At 36.3% G+C, this 19,905-nt stretch overlaps 1 protein-coding gene across 1 annotated transcript; it reads left to right on the forward strand.

Moving 5' to 3' along the window:
- Nucleotides 1-1,837: 1,837 nt before the first annotated feature.
- Nucleotides 1,838-5,057, forward strand: LOC112274648 (uncharacterized). Its single transcript, XM_024504301.2, has 6 exons — nucleotides 1,838-2,387; nucleotides 2,986-3,120; nucleotides 3,443-3,536; nucleotides 3,712-3,806; nucleotides 3,923-4,090; nucleotides 4,443-5,057. Exons 1-6 carry the CDS (start codon nucleotides 2,018-2,020, stop codon nucleotides 4,640-4,642), a joined length of 1,062 nt encoding a protein of 353 aa, XP_024360069.1. The 5' UTR covers nucleotides 1,838-2,017; the 3' UTR covers nucleotides 4,643-5,057.
- The last annotated feature ends 14,848 nt before the right edge of the window (nucleotides 5,058-19,905 follow it).

A 19,905-nucleotide genomic window follows, 5' to 3' on the forward strand; every position in this document is an offset into this window, starting at 1 on the left:
CATCTTGATCCCCACCCCCTTGTTTTCCCCTCTCCCTTTAGTCATAGGACTACCAAAAATTAATTAATGATATATGTATGTATGTTTAAGTTTATGTAACTATACATTTTTATACTTATTTTTTGAATGGAAGTCAACAATGACTTGTGCAATATAAAGTAGAAGTGCTTCTGATTTTGTTAAGGCTAAGATCATATTTGTTACTATTTATTCAATTATAATCATTCATTTTAAGTAATCATTTGAATTTTATTAACTTTATTATGGATAATTAAATGTTTTGTAATCTCTATGTGACTACCTTCTTACACTATTTAATTTTTGATAATGTAAAGATTACTATTGAGTTTTGATGTGTGTATATATGAATATGCTGGGATTTTGAAAAAAAAATCACTAAATGCTTTACTTCAAAGGTCTGTGCATAATAGAGATTTTTAAAGTACATGCTGATTCCAAAATTATTTGATTAGAATCAATGTATTACATAAGTAAAATTGAGATTTAATTAATTAATTAATTTATTGTTAACCTTATATAATATAGTCAAGATTTTAAAATAAAAAAATAAAAATAACGATAGAAATATATTTTTTTATTGCAATGAAAACATAAGATCATGGACAGCATTTGATATCTAGAAGTAACACAATAAATAAAATAAAATAAAATAGCCACTGGTGGATGGTTTGGCCATAATGAAAAATATATTGTTAAGAAATAACCACAGTAATCTGATTCTTTATTAGTATTCAACCTTTCATTTTGATTTTTTAAAATCTTAAAAGAAATGGATTATATAAACTAAGTTATATATTTAAATTATATTGCTGCTTTGTTAAGCAATTAGAATTATAAATTATAAATTAGATATGACTTCTTGAAGACTTGGATTGATATCTAAATTGTAACATAAAGATGAGAGCAAACCAAATACCCAAGTTTAAAAAATACCCAAGACTTAAACATACGTATGTATGTTTTACACATATCATTAATTAATTTTTGGCAGTGCTGTGACCAAAGCGAGAGGGGAAATCAAGGGGGTGGGGACTAGGGTGGTGGGGTTGGGATATGTAGCTTTAACAACTCCATTTATATCTATATCTATATATATATACATCCACACATATATATATTTGATAAGTCTCATCAGTACCTTTACGGTGTTGTTGAGACCTGCTGGACTGGTAGCAGTGCGTGCAAATCCACGACCGCATCAATTATGTACGCAACGGTGCAAAGCACAAGAACAACAACCACTGGGACGGCAGTTGTGTAGCCTTCCAAAAACTGGAAGTTTTACTCTGGGGGGTTCAATATTAACGCTGGATTCATCATAGTTGTCCGGCAGCAAATTACTGAAGCCTCCATCCCCCACAAATGAGAGTTATATTCACACGCAGCTGGATATGATTTTGAGGTTCCTTTCTACAAAAGAATGGATTGTGCAGGTCGCAAGGGAAAGCACTACAGAAACTATTATTCTTCAATTTTAAATCTCGATTTGTACAAAGTTCACAAATAAAATGCATTCCCAAAACCTAAAATTCAATTTTAAATTCCCCAAGTCTTATTAAGTAACTCTGAAAAACCTGAAAAATCAAAAAAATACCCAGATATAAAAAATGTGGTATTATTAAATTTGAACCAAATGGGCTCGGCACTACCCAATCAATATTCCCACCACCATGTTGAAGCCAACCAGACGAAGTCCGCAGACGAGAGCTCATCCCGAATCAGATGTTGTTGAAATAGGGGATCTGGAAATAAAGAGTTGTCGGTAGGGATCTCAATCGGGCCCTCAGATACCGGTGTGCGTCCGTCGACGCACGCTGTGTTGTTTGTTTCCCGGAGCTTCTGAAACGTTGGTGGCAGCGCAGGCTGCGCCTAGAGAGAGATTCAGTTAGGGCTTCAGCGGCGTTGCTGTTGCCGCACAGGGATCGTCGCCTCCACAATTGCTTACTCACTCTGCGGGTGGGTGAAGAGGGAGGGAGAGAAGCTTGCGGAGTGAGTCATGGCTGCGGTGAGGGTAATGGCGCAGCGTATCGCAAGGGCACGAAGAAGCGGGCTCGCGGCAGCGGCACAGCAGTATGGCAGAGTGATCGGGACGAGTGAGGGCGATGACGCTGTGCTTAGAGTTGGGACGCGCGCAGCGGGAATGGAGAAGGCGATGGCTGTGGTGGAGGAGGAGCAGCAGCAAGGGGCGAGGAATTGGAGAAGGTGGAGTAGTGGGAGCTGGATTGCTGCGGGTGCCGCATCGCTGTCGTTTGCAGCATCCACGATGACTGTTGCTTATGGGAAGGAGCGTGTGACGGATAGATTTTCGCCCAAGGAAGTCGTGTTGTATCAGTACGATGCCTGTCCGTTTTGCAACAAAGTTAAAGGTAAGTCGTTAGGTGGAATCTGAAAGTGATTGGATGAGGTGAATTTCATGGGTGCGGATTTTGTAGCGTGTCGAAGTGAATCATACGTAGTGGCATGTTTGCTGTACCGTGCAAGCTCTTGGGTATCTTAGGGTTTTAATGTGGCGCGTCGTGGTTTGTTTTTTGTGGAGATCTGACTGATAATCTAGGAATTCGTTGGCTCTGTGTTGCCTGTTTTGTCTGAGAGGAGAAAATGCTAGAGTGGAAAACTGTCGTCCCACTTATTACCTTATAGAAATATAAGATATATCTTAGCCGATGGAAGTATTTAAGATTTCTTTGGGACATTGTTAGTTGATTGAGCTGAATCTTTCCTAATGTTAAACAGGGTAGCGATGATAGTAGATGATCGATGCAATTCGCAGTTATAAGAAGATGAATTGTCGTCACGCAGCTGCTTCCCAACTGCAGTTTAGAGATTGACCTAAAAACTACTCGGATCTTGTAACGTATCTACTATTGTAATTGAGATGTACATGTTTGTTGATAAGCTAGGGGAATTACAATGCTCTGATTATCTTCTCTATTGACCTGGTTTCTGCTGTGGTTTTGAGTGCAGCTTTTCTTGACTATCACGATATAGCCTACAAAGTGGTTGAGGTGAACCCTGTTGGGAAAAAGGAGATAAAGTGGTCTGACTACAAGAAGGTGCCAATTTTAGTTGTGGACGGCGAAGCTCTCAATGATTCCACAGGTATAATTACTACAAGCTGCTGGAATCTTTCCTGTTAACTGAACAAGATCGTGCTATTGACATCTCATCTTATTCGCAATTAAGTCCTGTTGTAGTTTTAGGCTTTTGTGAGATCTATTGGAGCACAGAGAAATGATTTTCAACCTATTCTTGCAGTTTCCCGGGTGCAGAAGCTTAGTTTTAAATATTGCCCTCATGTATTCATGTACGTTGAAGTCGCGGGGTTAAAAGCTGCTACAGGAGTGACTAGCATTGTTTGTCGCTGACCCTTCTTCAGTATTCGACAAGAGTATCTTAGAATGGTTGGTTGGGTTGTTCGCAGCTATCATTACAGAACTTACTCGAAGAATACAGGGGGGAAATGCAAAAGACCTCGCCCAGAAAATCGGATCTGATGAGGAAGAGAAATGGCGCAGGTGTGTTTATACTAAGGGATACAGTCACACGTAACCAAGCTAGTATCACACTAAACTAGATCTAATTTTCTAGGTATGGTTTCTGATTTTGTGTTGGAGTAATGAAACATGTCTGCTTTTCATGTATTCTTCATGTGGCTCTCCTTTTGACTCAATCTTTTGGGTATTGTTACAGCTGGGTAGACGAACATCTTGTGCACCTATTGTCACCCAACATTTATCGCACACCTAGGGAGGCATTGCAAGCTTTCGACTATCTCACGACTAATGGTGAGCATTGGCACGCGCAGATTTGTATTGGTGGCTAGCACTCTAGTTCCTCCTCCATTTTGTTCATGTACTTTGGTTTACTTTCAAATGTTCATTGTTTTGATAACATTTCGCAGGTAATTTTAGCTCCATTGAAAGGGCTACTGGAAAGTATGTCGGAGCTACTGCCATGTATTTCATCGGCAAGCGGTTAAAGAAACGACATAATATAATTGATGCACGTGCTTCTCTTTATGAGGCTGCTGAGGAGTGGGTGGCGGCTTTGAACGGTCGATCTTTTATGGGTAATCCACATACTTCTTTGAAGATTTCTCCCTGATAGAAGTGTTTGTTTTTTTTAAGCTGTGTCACCTCATTAGTATTTGATTTTTAGGGTCAAGGTTGTTAGTAGTACCCACTATTCACATTTGTTTACTCAATCTGAAAGTTTTCCAGTTGTGGGAGGATCATTAGTAGTGTGTTTTAGATCTTTTGAGCAACTCGTACTATATGCTAATGCTAGTTAGATGAACCTTTGCAGCTGTTAGACGGCCCTGGTGACCCTGCAAGGCGCACATGAATTTGATTGTGGATGTGAAGTAGCTATTATTTTTGGAAAAGCGTTTAACAGTGCTGTATTTTATTGATTTGTCGTAGGGGGTTCCAAGCCAAATTTGGCGGATCTTGCAGTTTTTGGAGTGTTGAGGCCCATTAGGCATCTCGACACAGGAAAAGACTTGCTGGCTTCTACTCAAATAGGAGAATGGTATATGAGGATGGAGGATGCCGTCGGTGAAACTGCTAGATTACCGGAAGAACCTCTTATGGGCACCATTGACAGTTCAATGAAGGTGTGAAACATGTCACCTGAACATCATTTTTGCAGGGTATTAACCCGTACTCCATTCCACCTTCTACTGCCTGGGAGTGCAACCTGACTTGCAGAATAATACTCTTTCCAGAATCTCTACGTGTGGTAAAGAGAAGGCACGGCTTCGTGAAAGTTCATGAATCACTTGCATTCTCAAGAGGGTTAGTTCAGCATGTTACTGTTCATGCATCTTGAATATGCCGGCTTGCCATTGCTTGCCGCATAATTTGTGTTGAAGATTACATAGAATCTAGAGTTCGATGGTAATTAACTCTAGTAGACCGCTTCTTACTCTTTAAACAAATCCCCTCTGCGAGAGCTAAGAAAGAGGTACTTTCACAATGCCACACAATCTCTCTTTTTTTTGTTTCTTAAAAATAAAGCATTTTTACATTAGTAAATCAGCGTGCCTTGGTTAGGCTAGTTCCGTCATGTTTTTGGTATCTGTGCAATCTTTCCTCTACTAGGAAGAGATTGTGGCGTGTGCATGTATTCACGATTTGAGCAAATCAAACTGAACACACGGGTTACATAATGTTTTTGGTGTTTTCATAAAAACGACACTTTGAACAAATGAAAGTGAGTATCGGAACAGTTTTTTTTTTTATATTCTCTTCTGCTTTTTCATTTTATTTTTCAAGAAGTAATCTTTTCCTTTACTCATGCTTGGGTCATCCTGGATATTACTCTCCGTATCCATTTTATGACTGTCAATTCTTGTTGAATTAGGACTTTATTATAAGAAGACATAAGATCCCTCAACAATGAGATGTGATATGACATTACAAGCATTGTCCTGAGCCTACAGTTTCATCATAATTATATATTATATGTGATTGGATAGAATTGAGTTGTTCACAGGGTGGCTGTGACAATCAAACAACTATCCTTTTTATATAGTGAAATCCTTTATGTATGCTTCATGAAAGAAGGAAATGAACTACAATAACTACTTCCTGGCTAGTCATTTAAAACCATGTTATGACAGCTATTTTTTTTATTGTATCCACGTGAAAATAATGAAAGGTGGTTTTGCATGTGCAAGTTAATTATTATGTTTTTAATTTTTATCTCTTATGTTTTTGTTGAAGTTGACAATATGTGAGTTATCTGAACATTGATGTCTATAATATTTAATATCTTTGAAATTACATTTTACATTAAAGGAAAGGAAAAAAAAAAAAAAAAAACTTGTCTGAAAATTTGCAGAGTTATAGTATATAAAACACCAACTGGATGTTGAAAATGAATTTTTTAAAAATAATTTAAACAAAATCATTAAAATCATATGCATTACTCTCAAAACAGTATTTTTATCTTATTAATATATTTTTATAATCAAAATAATAATAATTTTGTTGAAAATCAAAATTTTACTCATATAGAGAGACAGACTTGACAATAACTTTTATAACACATATTTTCAGTTATGGTTACATGTGAATGGAATTTAACGGAAATTATTCTATGAAAGAAATACATTTAGTTTGTTGATTATTATACTGTTATTTAAAAAATCACGTAATTATTTATCATATAATACTATGGAATTATTATTCAAGTATATTTTATATTTCTCTGAAATGAAAGATCATCAATAATGAATGATATAATACAATTGATCCATTTAACAAAAATAGTTGGGTTAGTATGAAGAAGGCTGTTATACTTGCTATACTTGAATGCAAAATACCCAATAATGAGTTTCCAAATTTTACGCAAATACACATTCAAAAATTTCATGAAAACTTTTCATTTTTGAGAATATTTTAAAAACTGATATTGTGTAATTTTAAATCAGAAGTTATTTGGATATACAATTAGCTTGGTATGAAGAAAACAGTGATATAAAGTACAAACAATATAGTTTAAAAATATCATTAAACTTTATTACCAAACATAATTAAATTATAAAAATTAAAGCTCATACAAAATAGATGAGTATGATATTATTACATATCTTCCATACAAATTTATAATTTTGTATACGTTTTAATACCAGCATAAATTAATTTACAAAATAGAAAATAATATCAACTGCTTATTTTATGTCTTCTAAGTATTTTATATTAAAATATTATATAATTTAATAAATATAAATAAAACATCTAATCTACTTTATACGTGATCAGTAATGATTTAAGATTATTTATTAGTTGATTCAATTTTGTTCTAAGAGACTAATATAATTTTTCAATCATTTAAAGACTAAACTCTAAAGTATGTGTAAATGTTTTTGAAGTTAACTCACATATTTAAATCACCCATTTCCATTTCTACTAAATGTTTTACACCTCAATGTAATTAAAAAAATTATGTAGGATAAAATCCAAACAAATTAATAATCATAAAATTTAACTATAGAAAAATATTGATATCTTTTGCATAATCTCAAATATTTTGATTAACTAATAAATGAACATAAATTCTCCATAGTTATTAAATAGATAAAATCATTATTAAATTAGTGTATATCTTATATATAATTTCCAGTTGTAAATATATGAAATATGTATGTATATGTATATATATTCTTATCTTTCAAATGTTTTAAAATATTCCATGTCAAAAAACATCCAATCATGGATATTTATTGCAAAAGTTGATATGACGCTCCTTTTAAGTTAAAACTAAAAAGTTGGCTTTATATTCTTCACAAGTATGATTCTGATCGATATACATCCCATTTGGACATACAGCATGTTATTTCAACATCAATACATTTTTTCCCCCATAATTCTCAAGATAAGCAAAGCAAAGCAAAGCACATTAAAAGTCATGTAACCCCCTGAAACTTAACCAAATATGGATCCTAAGCATCAGACCCTGGAAACCATGAGCAGAATGATTGCACCCACAAGTGTAGAATAGAGATCCGAACACAAACAGATTCCCCATTAATCACGCCACCCAACAATCACAACAACTAGAGCTGTTTCCTTACACAAGCAAGCAGTCCACCGATGCATATTGCATCAGATTGTTTTAGGGAGTGTTATGGTGTTGGTATTGAGACGAGAAGGATGTGACGAGGAACAAGGCTTTGAAGGTGGACAATTGAGGAATGCCTAGTACACGGGGCTATGCTGTGAAGGATGTTTGTTGCCTTATGGGGTATCACCAGAGCCAACAAGCCATCGCCCACGCAGCAGGACTGGAGGTAGCGGTTTCTGGGTGAAAGCTGCACCAGGAGATGATGGTCAGATGGCCGGAGCTGGTCACTGAGAGTCGCGGTAAAACTCTACGTACAAGGTGTACATGAAGCGTACTTCGCGGCAGTTTGCAGTGCTTCGTGATGGAATCTCTAGCGGTCTTGTATGTGGCCGAGCTGTATACAAGACCGCTAGAGATTCCATCACAGAGCACTGCAAACTGTCATGATAAGACACTGCTCACAATTTGAATAATCCACTGCAACGTCGTAGGGTTTGCAGCGCAGAGCTCGCAACTCCGGAAGGACACTAGTACCAAAGGCAATATCCAATCAGTCGACTGCTCAGAAGGCTTCAAGGATTGGAGCTAAAAATTAAAGTGGGTTCACTCATACGGACCGCTGCTCCACGGACCACCATCAATTCGCTCCCCTGATCATGAGCTTCAAGTCAAAGATAGCCGGGTGGGAAGTGGTCATGGCAGAGCTGTGGCTAGTACACAGGAGTAATTGCCAGAGAGTGTTCACATGGTCATGAACCGTACCCGGCACCGAAATCGTGAGCGCTTTTATCAATTCCGACCCGACGTCCTTAACCCGCCGAGGTTTGTGTGAACCTGTGTCGATGTCGTAGCATGCAAGGTCATGGGATTAACTCATCCTACTAGAGCCGCAGGTGGTCGTCTAGCTGTACGGTGGTTGCATCGGGCCCATCTTGCAGGATGGGTTGTAGTGGATGGTGGTGTGTGGTTGAAACGGTTGGGTTGTAGTGGATGTGGGTGCGATGAAGTGTGATGTAATCTGAACATATGTGAACATATGTGGGTGTGATGAAGTGTGATGTAATCTGAACATATGAAATTTCGTCACGAAGTGTGACGTAATCAGCTCCAGGTTTAACCTCATGCATATATATTGCCGAGATATTTTAGAAATTTCAGGGAAAGCAGATGCGTTACAATGTATCTTTCACCAGTTCACTGTCCTGGCGAGAAATCAAGTTGTGGTTTTACTCGAAAATCCTCTGTGATATGCTTCCATACGTCAGGCGGGACATGTACCGAAACGGCAGTGCTCCTGATCTCAGACTACTAGAATATTGAGCTCGAATCGAAATCACCCATCTGGGACCATGGAGTACAATGAAACATGTATTCTCAAAAACAGACAAGAATAGATTACTTTACTTCGTGGTCGGTTTCATCAGCGACAAAAAACCTTGCTTACATATACTGAACGACTGAACATGCTGGTCTGTGACAAGGAAACCTGACGAGGCAAGCAGAACTCCTCAAGCACGCAAGGTCGTTAGAGAGTTTGTCTTTAGCAGGTCTGATTGATCTGAACGGTGCTCATGAGCGCGTTATCTGTCGAGAAACTTGCCATAAGCTCCAACGTCTCCTGAGAAAGACAAAAGCGGACACTCATGCAAAGTACGTGCCTCCGGTCTCCCACAGTTCCAAACCGGCGGAGTGGTAGTAGGTGGAAGAGTCGTTGAATTAACTAAAGACAAGAAAGGATTTTACAAGCAGCTGTGGCGTAACAGCTCCACTGACTTTAAACCGTGGCGAATATGCAGCTCCCTCTCAGCCAGCAACCCAGCCACCCAGTCATTCAGGATTTTCAGATTAAGTTGAGCATCACTGGAACAGGAGCACTCCGCGCCACTCTCATTCTGGGGAGCGAATCATGTACACACCGAGTTGATATTCCAGTGATTGAGATCATGCATGTCATTACACCGCCATTAAACATGAAAGCCAGACTTGCATCTGAGGTGGTTGTCAGGCAGCTAGGAATACTTTAGCTCGTCATAAGACCGCACGTCAGGCTTGCAACCGGAATTGGGCATGACTACTGATTAATGGTGTAATATATCTACTCTAGATCAGAACTTAAGAGTAAGCTTTTTGAGTCAGTCTCCGAGAAAAGAAGGGTGTTTTCAAACGATCCAGTGTCTTGATGCCAAAATGTCCTGGTTCAAGCTCTCTCTCTCTATATATATATACATATATCTGGGGCATTGATCTGTCATTTGGGTTTCCAGGGACCCACAATGAGCAGTGCTATTAGGCCATGATCAACAAAAGTACCACACTTACGAGTCTTGTACCAGGCTTTGAACGAAACAATGCGACTGCCATCAGCATAGTTCAGAAATTAATTTATAAAGCTGGAATCCAAGCACTTGAATTGTATCACAAGACATTTATAAGCTTTGAATTCATCTGGCCAGTCATTTCCCCCATACCACTAGCGTTCAAAACACACCAAACAACAAAAGCTTTTGCTCGAACCTGATGTGAGTACTTGACTATCAGTTACCACTTACTGCAGGACCAATGCATGGCTCTCAACGAGGAAGCGATGATTGTCGTCAGATACATTCCAAGTAGTCCATCTCTTCTGAGAGTTTCATCAGAGGTTTTGAAGAGCTTGAAAGAAGAGGTATTCGTAGCAGACCACACGTAAGTTACTTTTGCTTGAACTGACCACTAGGAGTGTCAAATTACCAAATCTGATACTCCCCGAAATTAACATGCCTTTTGCTTGGAGTGGTCCACACATGGAGAACGCCAGTTGTAGACCGTCGCGCATCAACACCCGGGATTCAGATCGACCCCAATTTGCCGAGCTGTGTGCACGATAGACGTTGGTTCAAGATCGCTACAGTAGTTTGCGGAACACAAAATAATGTTATAACACAATTGTGGGAGTTGTTTGGAGAGCGCCCTTGTCTGAGTTCATTATTCGAGAAGCATGGCATTATAGTACTGCATAGGGCATCTGCATATAAGTGTACATCAGTACCAAGTATTGAATTATTTATGTCCCGCATGCCAGGTAGTTTGCGTACACAATCTTGCACTAGAAGGTGGACCTAGCTTTAGAAGATCTGACATATGTGATCCAGTGAAGTACCATAATTTAAAAAAATACTCTGCAATATTTAGGCAGGGGAGCCACCTGGATAGAACAAGTTTCTGGAACTTGACAGAATTGCAGGTTTTCAGTACTGATCTTTCATGTTGCGAGGAATATTCTCGGAGGGTGAGACTAAATCAGCCTCCAGACTTACGGATCTAGTATTCAACAAGTGTGTTGTGAATATACCCTGCTTCGTGGCACGGTGCAATTGCACGCTATTCTGTGCGGTACAACCACACTCTCCAGGACATCTTGAAAAGAGGCCTCTGGGAAGCAGAACCTGTCGTCACAGATAAGCCCTAGGAAGTAGAATTCCAACTTCCAAGGATCTCCAATTATATATTGCAGTATAAGTGTTTCCCAGTATCTAGACGCACTTCCTTGGTGCTCCAATTGTGATCGCAAGGAGAGGACGCAAATCCTGGAGGTAATATGGATAGCCGCCTCGCAACACATCATCTTTTAAACAGGTCATTAAGTGCCCTGTGGCGAAATACCTTGGTGGGTCCCTTCCAGCACCAAAGCTGCGCTTGTCTTTTTCCCTCCAAGTTCTCCGTCCCTAAACTTCATGACCTGTCTAGAAGTTTTTGTGTTGGGAGGCGTCTCATGGCCTGTCTTGAAAACTCGAAGACCTGCTGAGAATTAAAAACGAATCAAAAGTTTGACTTGCACAACGAAATAAATTTTACGGATAAATATTGACTAAAAACGTGTTCGGTTAGTATTTTCAGGTGTTTTGAAATATGGATAAAAATTACGTATTGTTACTATCATCATTATTTGAAAAGCATCGGAGGATCTGTACTAGTAGTGTCCTGGCTTCTCCTACCACATTTAGCAATAATATTTTAGCTTGGCATATGACCCAATCGTGTTAAGATTGAGGTCTTTTCATATTCCGAAAAATACGTTTGCATTGAAAATATATATATATATATATATATATATATATGAATGAGTGTATGTGTGTGTAACAGGAAAAGATATTTTTGAAAAAAAATTGAACAGTGAATGGTCAAAAACTTTATCCGCCCTCTAGATTATTCAGTTGTTGAAACTCTACCCACAATGTTTGAAACAGATTGATTTGAAAAATTCATATGCATTCGCGAAGATTCCATGTGAATTAGAATATTATAATGCAGAGAAACGAGAGATCTGGAGAAAAGTGAGGTGGATTCCATTGGGTGTAAAATTGAGATACGCTACAAATCCCCAGCCGAAACCGTAACAAGACTAGTAAGCTCTGATAGTTATAAGCCGTTCCGACGCACGGGGTAACCAAGTCAACATTTGCTTGCAACACCCATTTAGCCACATTACTGGCGCTATGCTTATACGATATGTGGCAGCAAAAATCTGTCTGCTGGAACACCACCTCCATTAATAGTTCGATTTATTTATTTATTTATTTATTGACACAAACCCCAACCAGGTCTAGTTAGGTGTATCAAATATTTACTTACATACTATTGACAAATGTACTAATTGGTCCTGATAATTTCTATTTGGATCTGCTTCCTACTCACAAAGGTTACATTTAAGCAATATTGCTTAGGAAAAAGTTGAGAATATTTCACATCCAAAAGGAGACTATGTTTTATGTATGCTTGTGTTTTGATATAAGAATTCCTTCTGTAATCATCTAATTTCAACCATATTGTGTGATATACTTGTTCTTGGGACTATAGGATCTTATTAAATATTGCATCATTTCTTTCTATCCAAAGCATGTACATGACTTCATCTCCTGGAGTAGAAGCAAGACTCCATTAACTTGCTTAAATCTTTTGGAGAAGCAATATGCAAAGATACAATGAATCCATGAAAGGATGAATATGGTGAATCTTTGTTCATGTGGGCAATCAATCGAGGTGTTATCTTGTCAAGTACCATGATTCATGTTATTTCAAGACCTTAGTCTAGATGCCCCTCTTATTGATGGATTTGGAACAAAAAAGTGGAAGATATATATTCTTCATTTCTATGCTCTTATTATTGCTTGGCACTTCCAAATTTGATGGAGCATTAACTCTCTTATTCTCACCACATAGATTAAGTAACTTTGATCAATCTTATTAGAAATTCTCCCTCACCATGAGTTGACTGCAATTTCTCTATGTGAAATTAACCAAAATAATTTAGTTTTTTTTCTACATCCTCTCTATGTCCAATGTATTTCTCCACTTTAACTTGAACAATGGCTATAGAATACCTCCTTTTCATTAAAATTGGCCAAGGTTCTATATCAAGTAATCAATCTGCCTATGGCAAAAATAAATTACTCTCTTGGATTGTCTGTTCTTTACTATTGTCATGTAGACTCTTTTGGATAAGCTGATAAGATAAGTATTGTTGGTATTTTCTAACGTGTGTGTAAAGAACTAATCCCTTTGTTCTTTGGATTCAAAGAATGCATTTTACATCTCTTTGGATTTATAGAAGGGAATATAAGAAGAGATCTAGAATTCTATTAGACTTAGATTTGTTTGATAATTTGCCTTAGATTTTCAGATCATACTTAGTGACCTTGATATTTCATCTAGAAACAAACCAACTTACTCATCTTTTCTAAGCTCATGAATTAGGTTTGGTGAGATTAGTTGTCTTTGTTGTCATATCATATTAATTAAGGCTTTTTATGCTCCTTTTTCAAGTGGCATTAATTCAAAGAAATTTGTACCTTTTACAAAACTTAATACGTTATCATTTTTTCAAATATTTCTATGTAATTTTAAGCCTTATTTTTATAATTTTACTGCTCTTTGTTTAAAAAATCTGGGCCTAATGCCATTGAGTTTTGGATTGTATCAAATGCCATAATTAATCCATTCATCATAACAAGTAGGAAGTAGGTATAATACTTTAGATACAAGATCTTTCTAAGGTGATATAATTTTATATCATACCCTTAAGCCTTTCCAATTTTAATGTTTAGGTTTAGTAAAGAATTCTATGCTTTGTTGCTACTTCTTTCTTATATATGGTTGTAATGAACTAAGGTAGTGCCTCAATAAGGTATGTAGATTTGAATCTGATGGTTCTATTGCTTTGACAATCCATTTAACTAGCAAGGCAATAACCACATCTACTAGATTAATGACATTGATTTTTTCTTTTATAGATGAGTTGGCAACATTATAACTAAGCTACATTAGTGCAAATTCTTTACATAATTCTACCTACAAAGTAATTATTAAAACATACTTTAATTTTAGAAATGCTTATCTTTTGCTTGCATTAGAGGGAGATAAAAAAAAATATTGTAGAAAGTAAGATCGTATTGACAATTATCCTTCTTCTTAATGCATTGATCATATGTGAGCTCCAATGGCTCAATTTTATATTGAATTTTTTTATAAAAATGTATTAAAATTTGTTAAGATTAATAAGAGTTCAAATGGTGTACCTAAAAGCTTGCACACTTTATCAGCCTCAAACCATGATATGCCTAAATTGCTTATCTATAGTAAGTAAATTTATATATAATGACTTTTTTAGTATCTACTTAATTTATGCTAATTTAAAATCAAGCCAAATTATAAGAAATATGTTTCTAGTATGTAAATAACATGTCATACATTTTCTTCTTTATCTAAGAAAATCAAGGAAGTATCATTTATATATTGTCTTATAATTTGTTGTCAATGGACTATAGGTAGTTGAATTCCTTCTATTAGTCCTAGAGCTACTTCTTGTATAATCATTGTATTGAGAACCTCTACGACAATAAAACATAAATATAGAGCAAATAGATAACTTTGTCTTATTCTTCTTGCTATATGAAAAGATTTGGAGAAGGATCTATTAATCTTTATATAGGATTTAGCATCATTAAATAATATACAAACTATATCATTGAATTCTTAAAAAAATTCTATAGATACTATAATGAGAAAGAAGAAGAAGTTCAAATCAACTATATCATATGCTTTCAAGAAATCAAGTTTTAAAAAGAAAAGAGGTCGCTTTGATTCCTTTGTTTATGCCATGGTCTCATGTATCAATAAATTTTTGTAAAAAATAAATTATTTAGATAAAAATATAAATTGATCTAAGCTAACAATATTTATAAGAATCAATTGGAGTCTAAGCTATAGTACCTTTGTATATATCTTATATCTAATATTGAATAATGTAATTGGCTTCCAATTGGATAAGTCATGTCTAATGTGTACTTTGTGAATTGGTGCAATAAGTCTTTATATCATTTTTGGAGGAAGTCGTCTCTTTAAAATATTCTGTTGTATCATCACTAAATAATTCAATTCCATTAAATTTCAAAATATCAAGTAAAACTCTATAATAATTCCATCCAAGCCAAGAGATTTATCTTTGCCTATATCTTAGAGTATTACTATGAATTCTGTTAAGCTAAAAAACTTACTCAATTTTATTTTTTCCTCCAAACTAAGTTGGCTTATGATCCCAAGTAATGCCTAGTCACTAGCTCCTTTGAAAGAAGATGAAGACGTTCAACCTTTGTAGAGCTTGCTTTAAAAGACATAGTTGATGTAGCTAAATATCTGTCAAGGATAAGAATATGATAAAGACAAATAAACAAGTGAGACTTCTCTCATAGAAAGATGACAAAATAGAAATAACTTGATATATATATTAAAAAAGAAATTGGAATGGCTATTGCCAAAAGCCAAGAAAACTAGAGACCCTTGAAATTAGACTGGAAGCAAGAAAGGACTTGACAAGAAAGAAGAAGGCTTCACTCTTGTCTCTATATATACTATCTAACTAGGGGCTATGTTATGACATTCTATAGGACCTCCAATATGTGTTGACTTTGTAGGATACATGCCTTGACTTACAAGGCAAGTTTTTCTACGTGTGGACCACATAATTAGCTTAGTCTTCAAGCTAACAACATGTGTGGCACATGGCCAACTTGTTGACCACGTTTCTAATCCCAAAAAGTCAATTAAAGATACCTATAAAGTCAAAGTAGCGTCTATGAAGCTTCTAGAAAGCTTCTATACCAAGTACTATAGAATTAACTTATTTTTATCTACTTTTACTTATTTCTACCTATTTATACATGTAATTATTGGCTTACATGCATATGTCCATGATATTATCCACCCTTCTAGGGACAAGTTCCATGAGGAGTGGTAATCATATGTTGAGGAAATCTATGATGCGATGAATTGTATTCACGACATACTCTGATCTTTGTTCTCTTCGAAGATGATTGATAGGGCCTCTCAACCATCGATAGTGTCCCATCCTAGGACAGGAAGACCACCCAGTTATTTGATCATTGTTAAGGCCTTCATAACTTCTTTCGAATAATACATTTGGAACACCATCAAGAATTGTTCTTACCTCTAATAAAAACACCAAACATCGGGAGTCCCTTCCAATGTCGTGATACCAAACGCGTTGTATCTCACCATCTATTCGAAGAAGAACATGTCATTCTTGAAGATCTTCATCTTGATTGCATCGTCTTGAAGGTCGTGATAATCGTAATGTCTCGTCCGACAAGTCAGCAAACAAAGGCTCTTGAGTCGAATCCGCTGGTTGTTGATTCTCCATTTCCTCAACATCACAACTATAAAGAAGCTACAAATAAGGATTGAAAGTAAAATATTATCTTGCCTAGATCTTATTTCTTTTATAAGGAAGGTTTTTATCTTGATTTTGATGGATGTCATCGATGAAAAGCCTCCACTGCCTTTGAGCATTTGTAAGATTCTTTACTGGCTTCCATGTGCATTCACTAATATCATATCCGTGCCAATGGACAAGATATTCCAATTTATTTTGGCACTGCCTTAAATCTAAGACTTCTTCCACTTCAAACTCTTCATTATTATCCACTTCTATAGGAGGAGGTGGAGCTTATCTTCTTCTTGGTATGTCTATTATCTTCTATGGTTCAAGAAGAGACACGTGGAATATTGGATGGATTTTCATTGACTCCGGTATCATATTACATGCTATCTTACTTAAGAATGCACCGGGCATTTGGCTGTGGAAGATAAAACAATGTTTTGTAAGTATCTAGGTAGGCTAGTGGATTTCAACCATCTAAATACAACTATTTCGGATTTCAATGTAAAAGCTTAATTCCAATACAAAATACTTAGAAACACTATTTTTAATAAAATCAAGATATTATAAGCACAAGTCTTTTATTATTTGTTAGTTTTATTTTTTTATTTTTATTTTTATTTTTATTTTATTTTTTTAAATCCTAATCCTGGACAGCGAGCTTCGCCAAGCTATAATTGTCAATCTGATCGTCTGATTGTTATAAACTTCTACCACTAGTTTCTTTGCAAGCCTTCTAAATGCTCAAGAAGTTTCAATCCAATCTAACTTACAGATTGTAAGAAAATGTCGTAAACCCACATTGATGTATCTTGACCGCCGTCTAGAAGTCATAGACTTACCACACCAAAAGTCACCTTATTCTAGTTGATAGATCTCCAGATGTTAAAGAAACCCTAAATAATCCCAATCTGCTAACTTTCAACACTTCTTTACGCAAATGATCAAATAATCTCTATCTGTTTCATCAGATTAACATAAACTTTTGCATGCACTCGACATACTCAACCCTCTAGATACCTCTAAATTTCAACTGCAGAAGTTTCTTCAATTTCACAAAATAGTCATGAGTATCAGCTTTAACTTTATTGCAAAAAAAAAAAAAAAAAAAAAAAAAAAAACCCAAATCACCAACACAAACACTGACTTTCAGCAACAATTGCAAAAGTTCTCCCAAATCCTATGAAAATCTAATTCTACACATTTCAGAGGAGCTTGAAGCTAGCTTACCGACCCCAAAATCTAGATCTCTAAATGCCCCTTTCCTTCCTCTCCTCTCTTTTAACTCCGTGTGGTCCCATTTTCTCCTGCCTTAGACTCCGAATTGGAACAGCCGACGGCGCTTCCCTAGAATTCCTGTCTCTAAGAAGATCTTTCCGCAGAAAGGACGTTTGTTCCAAAACGGCACAGAGAATGGAATAGCTTGAAATGGAACCAAAGCCTCCATATTCAAGACCTCATTGGATTGCCCAACCAAGTCAGGTCTCATATTGGGTAAGAGGCCCATACTAGGACCTAGATTGATTGTCCCCATAATAGGATCAAATTGTCCCTTCACATCAGAGTCACTCGAATATTGAATTGGTTCTTTCTCCTTTTTTCGATTCCTAGTAAGAATGGCTCGGACTCATTCCATCCAATTTATCGAAGAATCTTGAGGACCTTAATTTATCTCCTCAATTTTTTCTTGGCTTTGGATCTGCTGATTCTATTTATTGAAATTGGACGGAGCATTATATTGTTGATAAGTATACCTCAACTACTTGCAATTCCTACACATTAGCATGTAATCATCACTGGCTTTGGAATTAGAACATTCATTGGCATAATGACCAACTTGTCTACAACGAAAATGACAAAGTGGTATATAGTGATGGAGACACCTCCATCATGCATATTGGGTGTCTCCATCACTATATACCTACTAGGCTTGTTCTATATAGGGTTGGAAAACGATCGTGGTTGTCCCGTTGGTATGGAGGGTACTTGGTTCGATGACGCTGGTGGGATGACATTAACTAACCTTGAATATTGGCACTGGAATTGGCCACTGTTTCTAACATCCAAGATGACTAAATATTAATAATATCTTTTTCATTTATATTTTCACCATATAGTCGTGTTACAACATGACACCGGTAGATGTAAACGATATGCAACTAGATTGATTTGTGCAGAAATAGAAAATGGTCGAAGCCTTGAATAATCCAACTTGTCACGAGGACGAGTGGTCTTGATATTACGATGAAGTAACCATATCTTATCACCCATATAGAATGGTGGTTGTTCCTTTCCATAGACATCCGCATTGACCTTTTGTTGTTCTTGAGCTTCTTTTAACTGTGCCTTCATCATTGCATGTAGCTCTAACAAATGAATTGCCAAATCTTTCGCAGCATGATTATCAACTTTTAAAAAGTCAAAAGTATCAAGTCGTGGATGATAACCATAATTAGTAAAGAAAGGTATTTGTTTTGTAGAAGAATGTACCGTGTTATTGTAAGAAAACTCTACCAATGGCAAAAGCGTTGTCCAATCATCTTGTAGGTAGTTAATGGTACATCTTAAATACTGCTCCAAAACTTGATTAACACGCTCTGTTTGTCCATCAGTTTGAGGATGGAATGCCGAAGATAGTTTTATATCCACTTTTAGAATCTTGAAAAGAGTCCGCCAAAATCTTGATACAAATTGAGTTCCCCTATCTGATATAATATCCTTGGGTAATCCATGATAGCAATAGATATTGTCAAGAAAGAGCTTAGCTGTTTCTTCACCTATGATAGATTTTGTACATGGTACAAAATGTGCCATCTTGGTAAAACGATCCATTATCACGAACATAGAGTCATAAGAACCTGAGATTGGAAGATCCGTGATGAAATCTATAGAAATAGAAGACCATGGTTGTTCTGGAATGGGTAATGGTTGAAGAAGTCTATAAGGTCGATGACGAGGAATTTTTGATCTTCAGCAAACATTACAAGATTGTACAAAATCTTTGACTACTTTCCACATTTGTGGCAACTAAAAGTCCTTGGATATTAGTTCCAAAGTTTTATTGTACCCAAAATGTCCTGCTATTGAAAAGTCATAATGAGCTTAAAGAACATGTAATTGAGCTTCACCTTCTGGAACGTATAGGCGTCCCTCAAAATATAGTAGATTCTTCTTGAATTCAAACTTGGAAGTATCATGAAACTTTGAAGGATTTTTCTTCATATCACAAATAAGAAGATCAGAAGACATACTTGACTGAACTTGCTTAATGAAAGTTGAATCAACAGTTAGTGTTGATTTCATTGATCGAAGATGAAGATGCTCTGGCTTCAAGAGAATTATTTGTTGTTGATCAAAAGCAGCATCTCCTTCCTTCGGTGTAAGATAAGATTGTCTAGAGAGTGCATCTGAAAAACCTTCTTGTTTTCTTGGTTGTTAAGTAATCTTGAATTTGAATCTTGACAAAGACATACTCCAATGGGCTTAGCGATGATTCAAAATACGTGCTAACATAAAATATTCAAGGTTCTTCTGATCCGTATATACTGTGACTAGGCTAAAAGCACCTTTTAGATAATGGTCCCATTCTTAAAACGAATCCA

The sequence above is a fragment of the Physcomitrium patens genome, chromosome 22 (genome assembly GCF_059467195.1).
Source record: "Physcomitrium patens ecotype Gransden chromosome 22, ASM5946719v1, whole genome shotgun sequence".
Lineage (NCBI taxonomy): Eukaryota > Viridiplantae > Streptophyta > Bryopsida > Funariales > Funariaceae > Physcomitrium > Physcomitrium patens.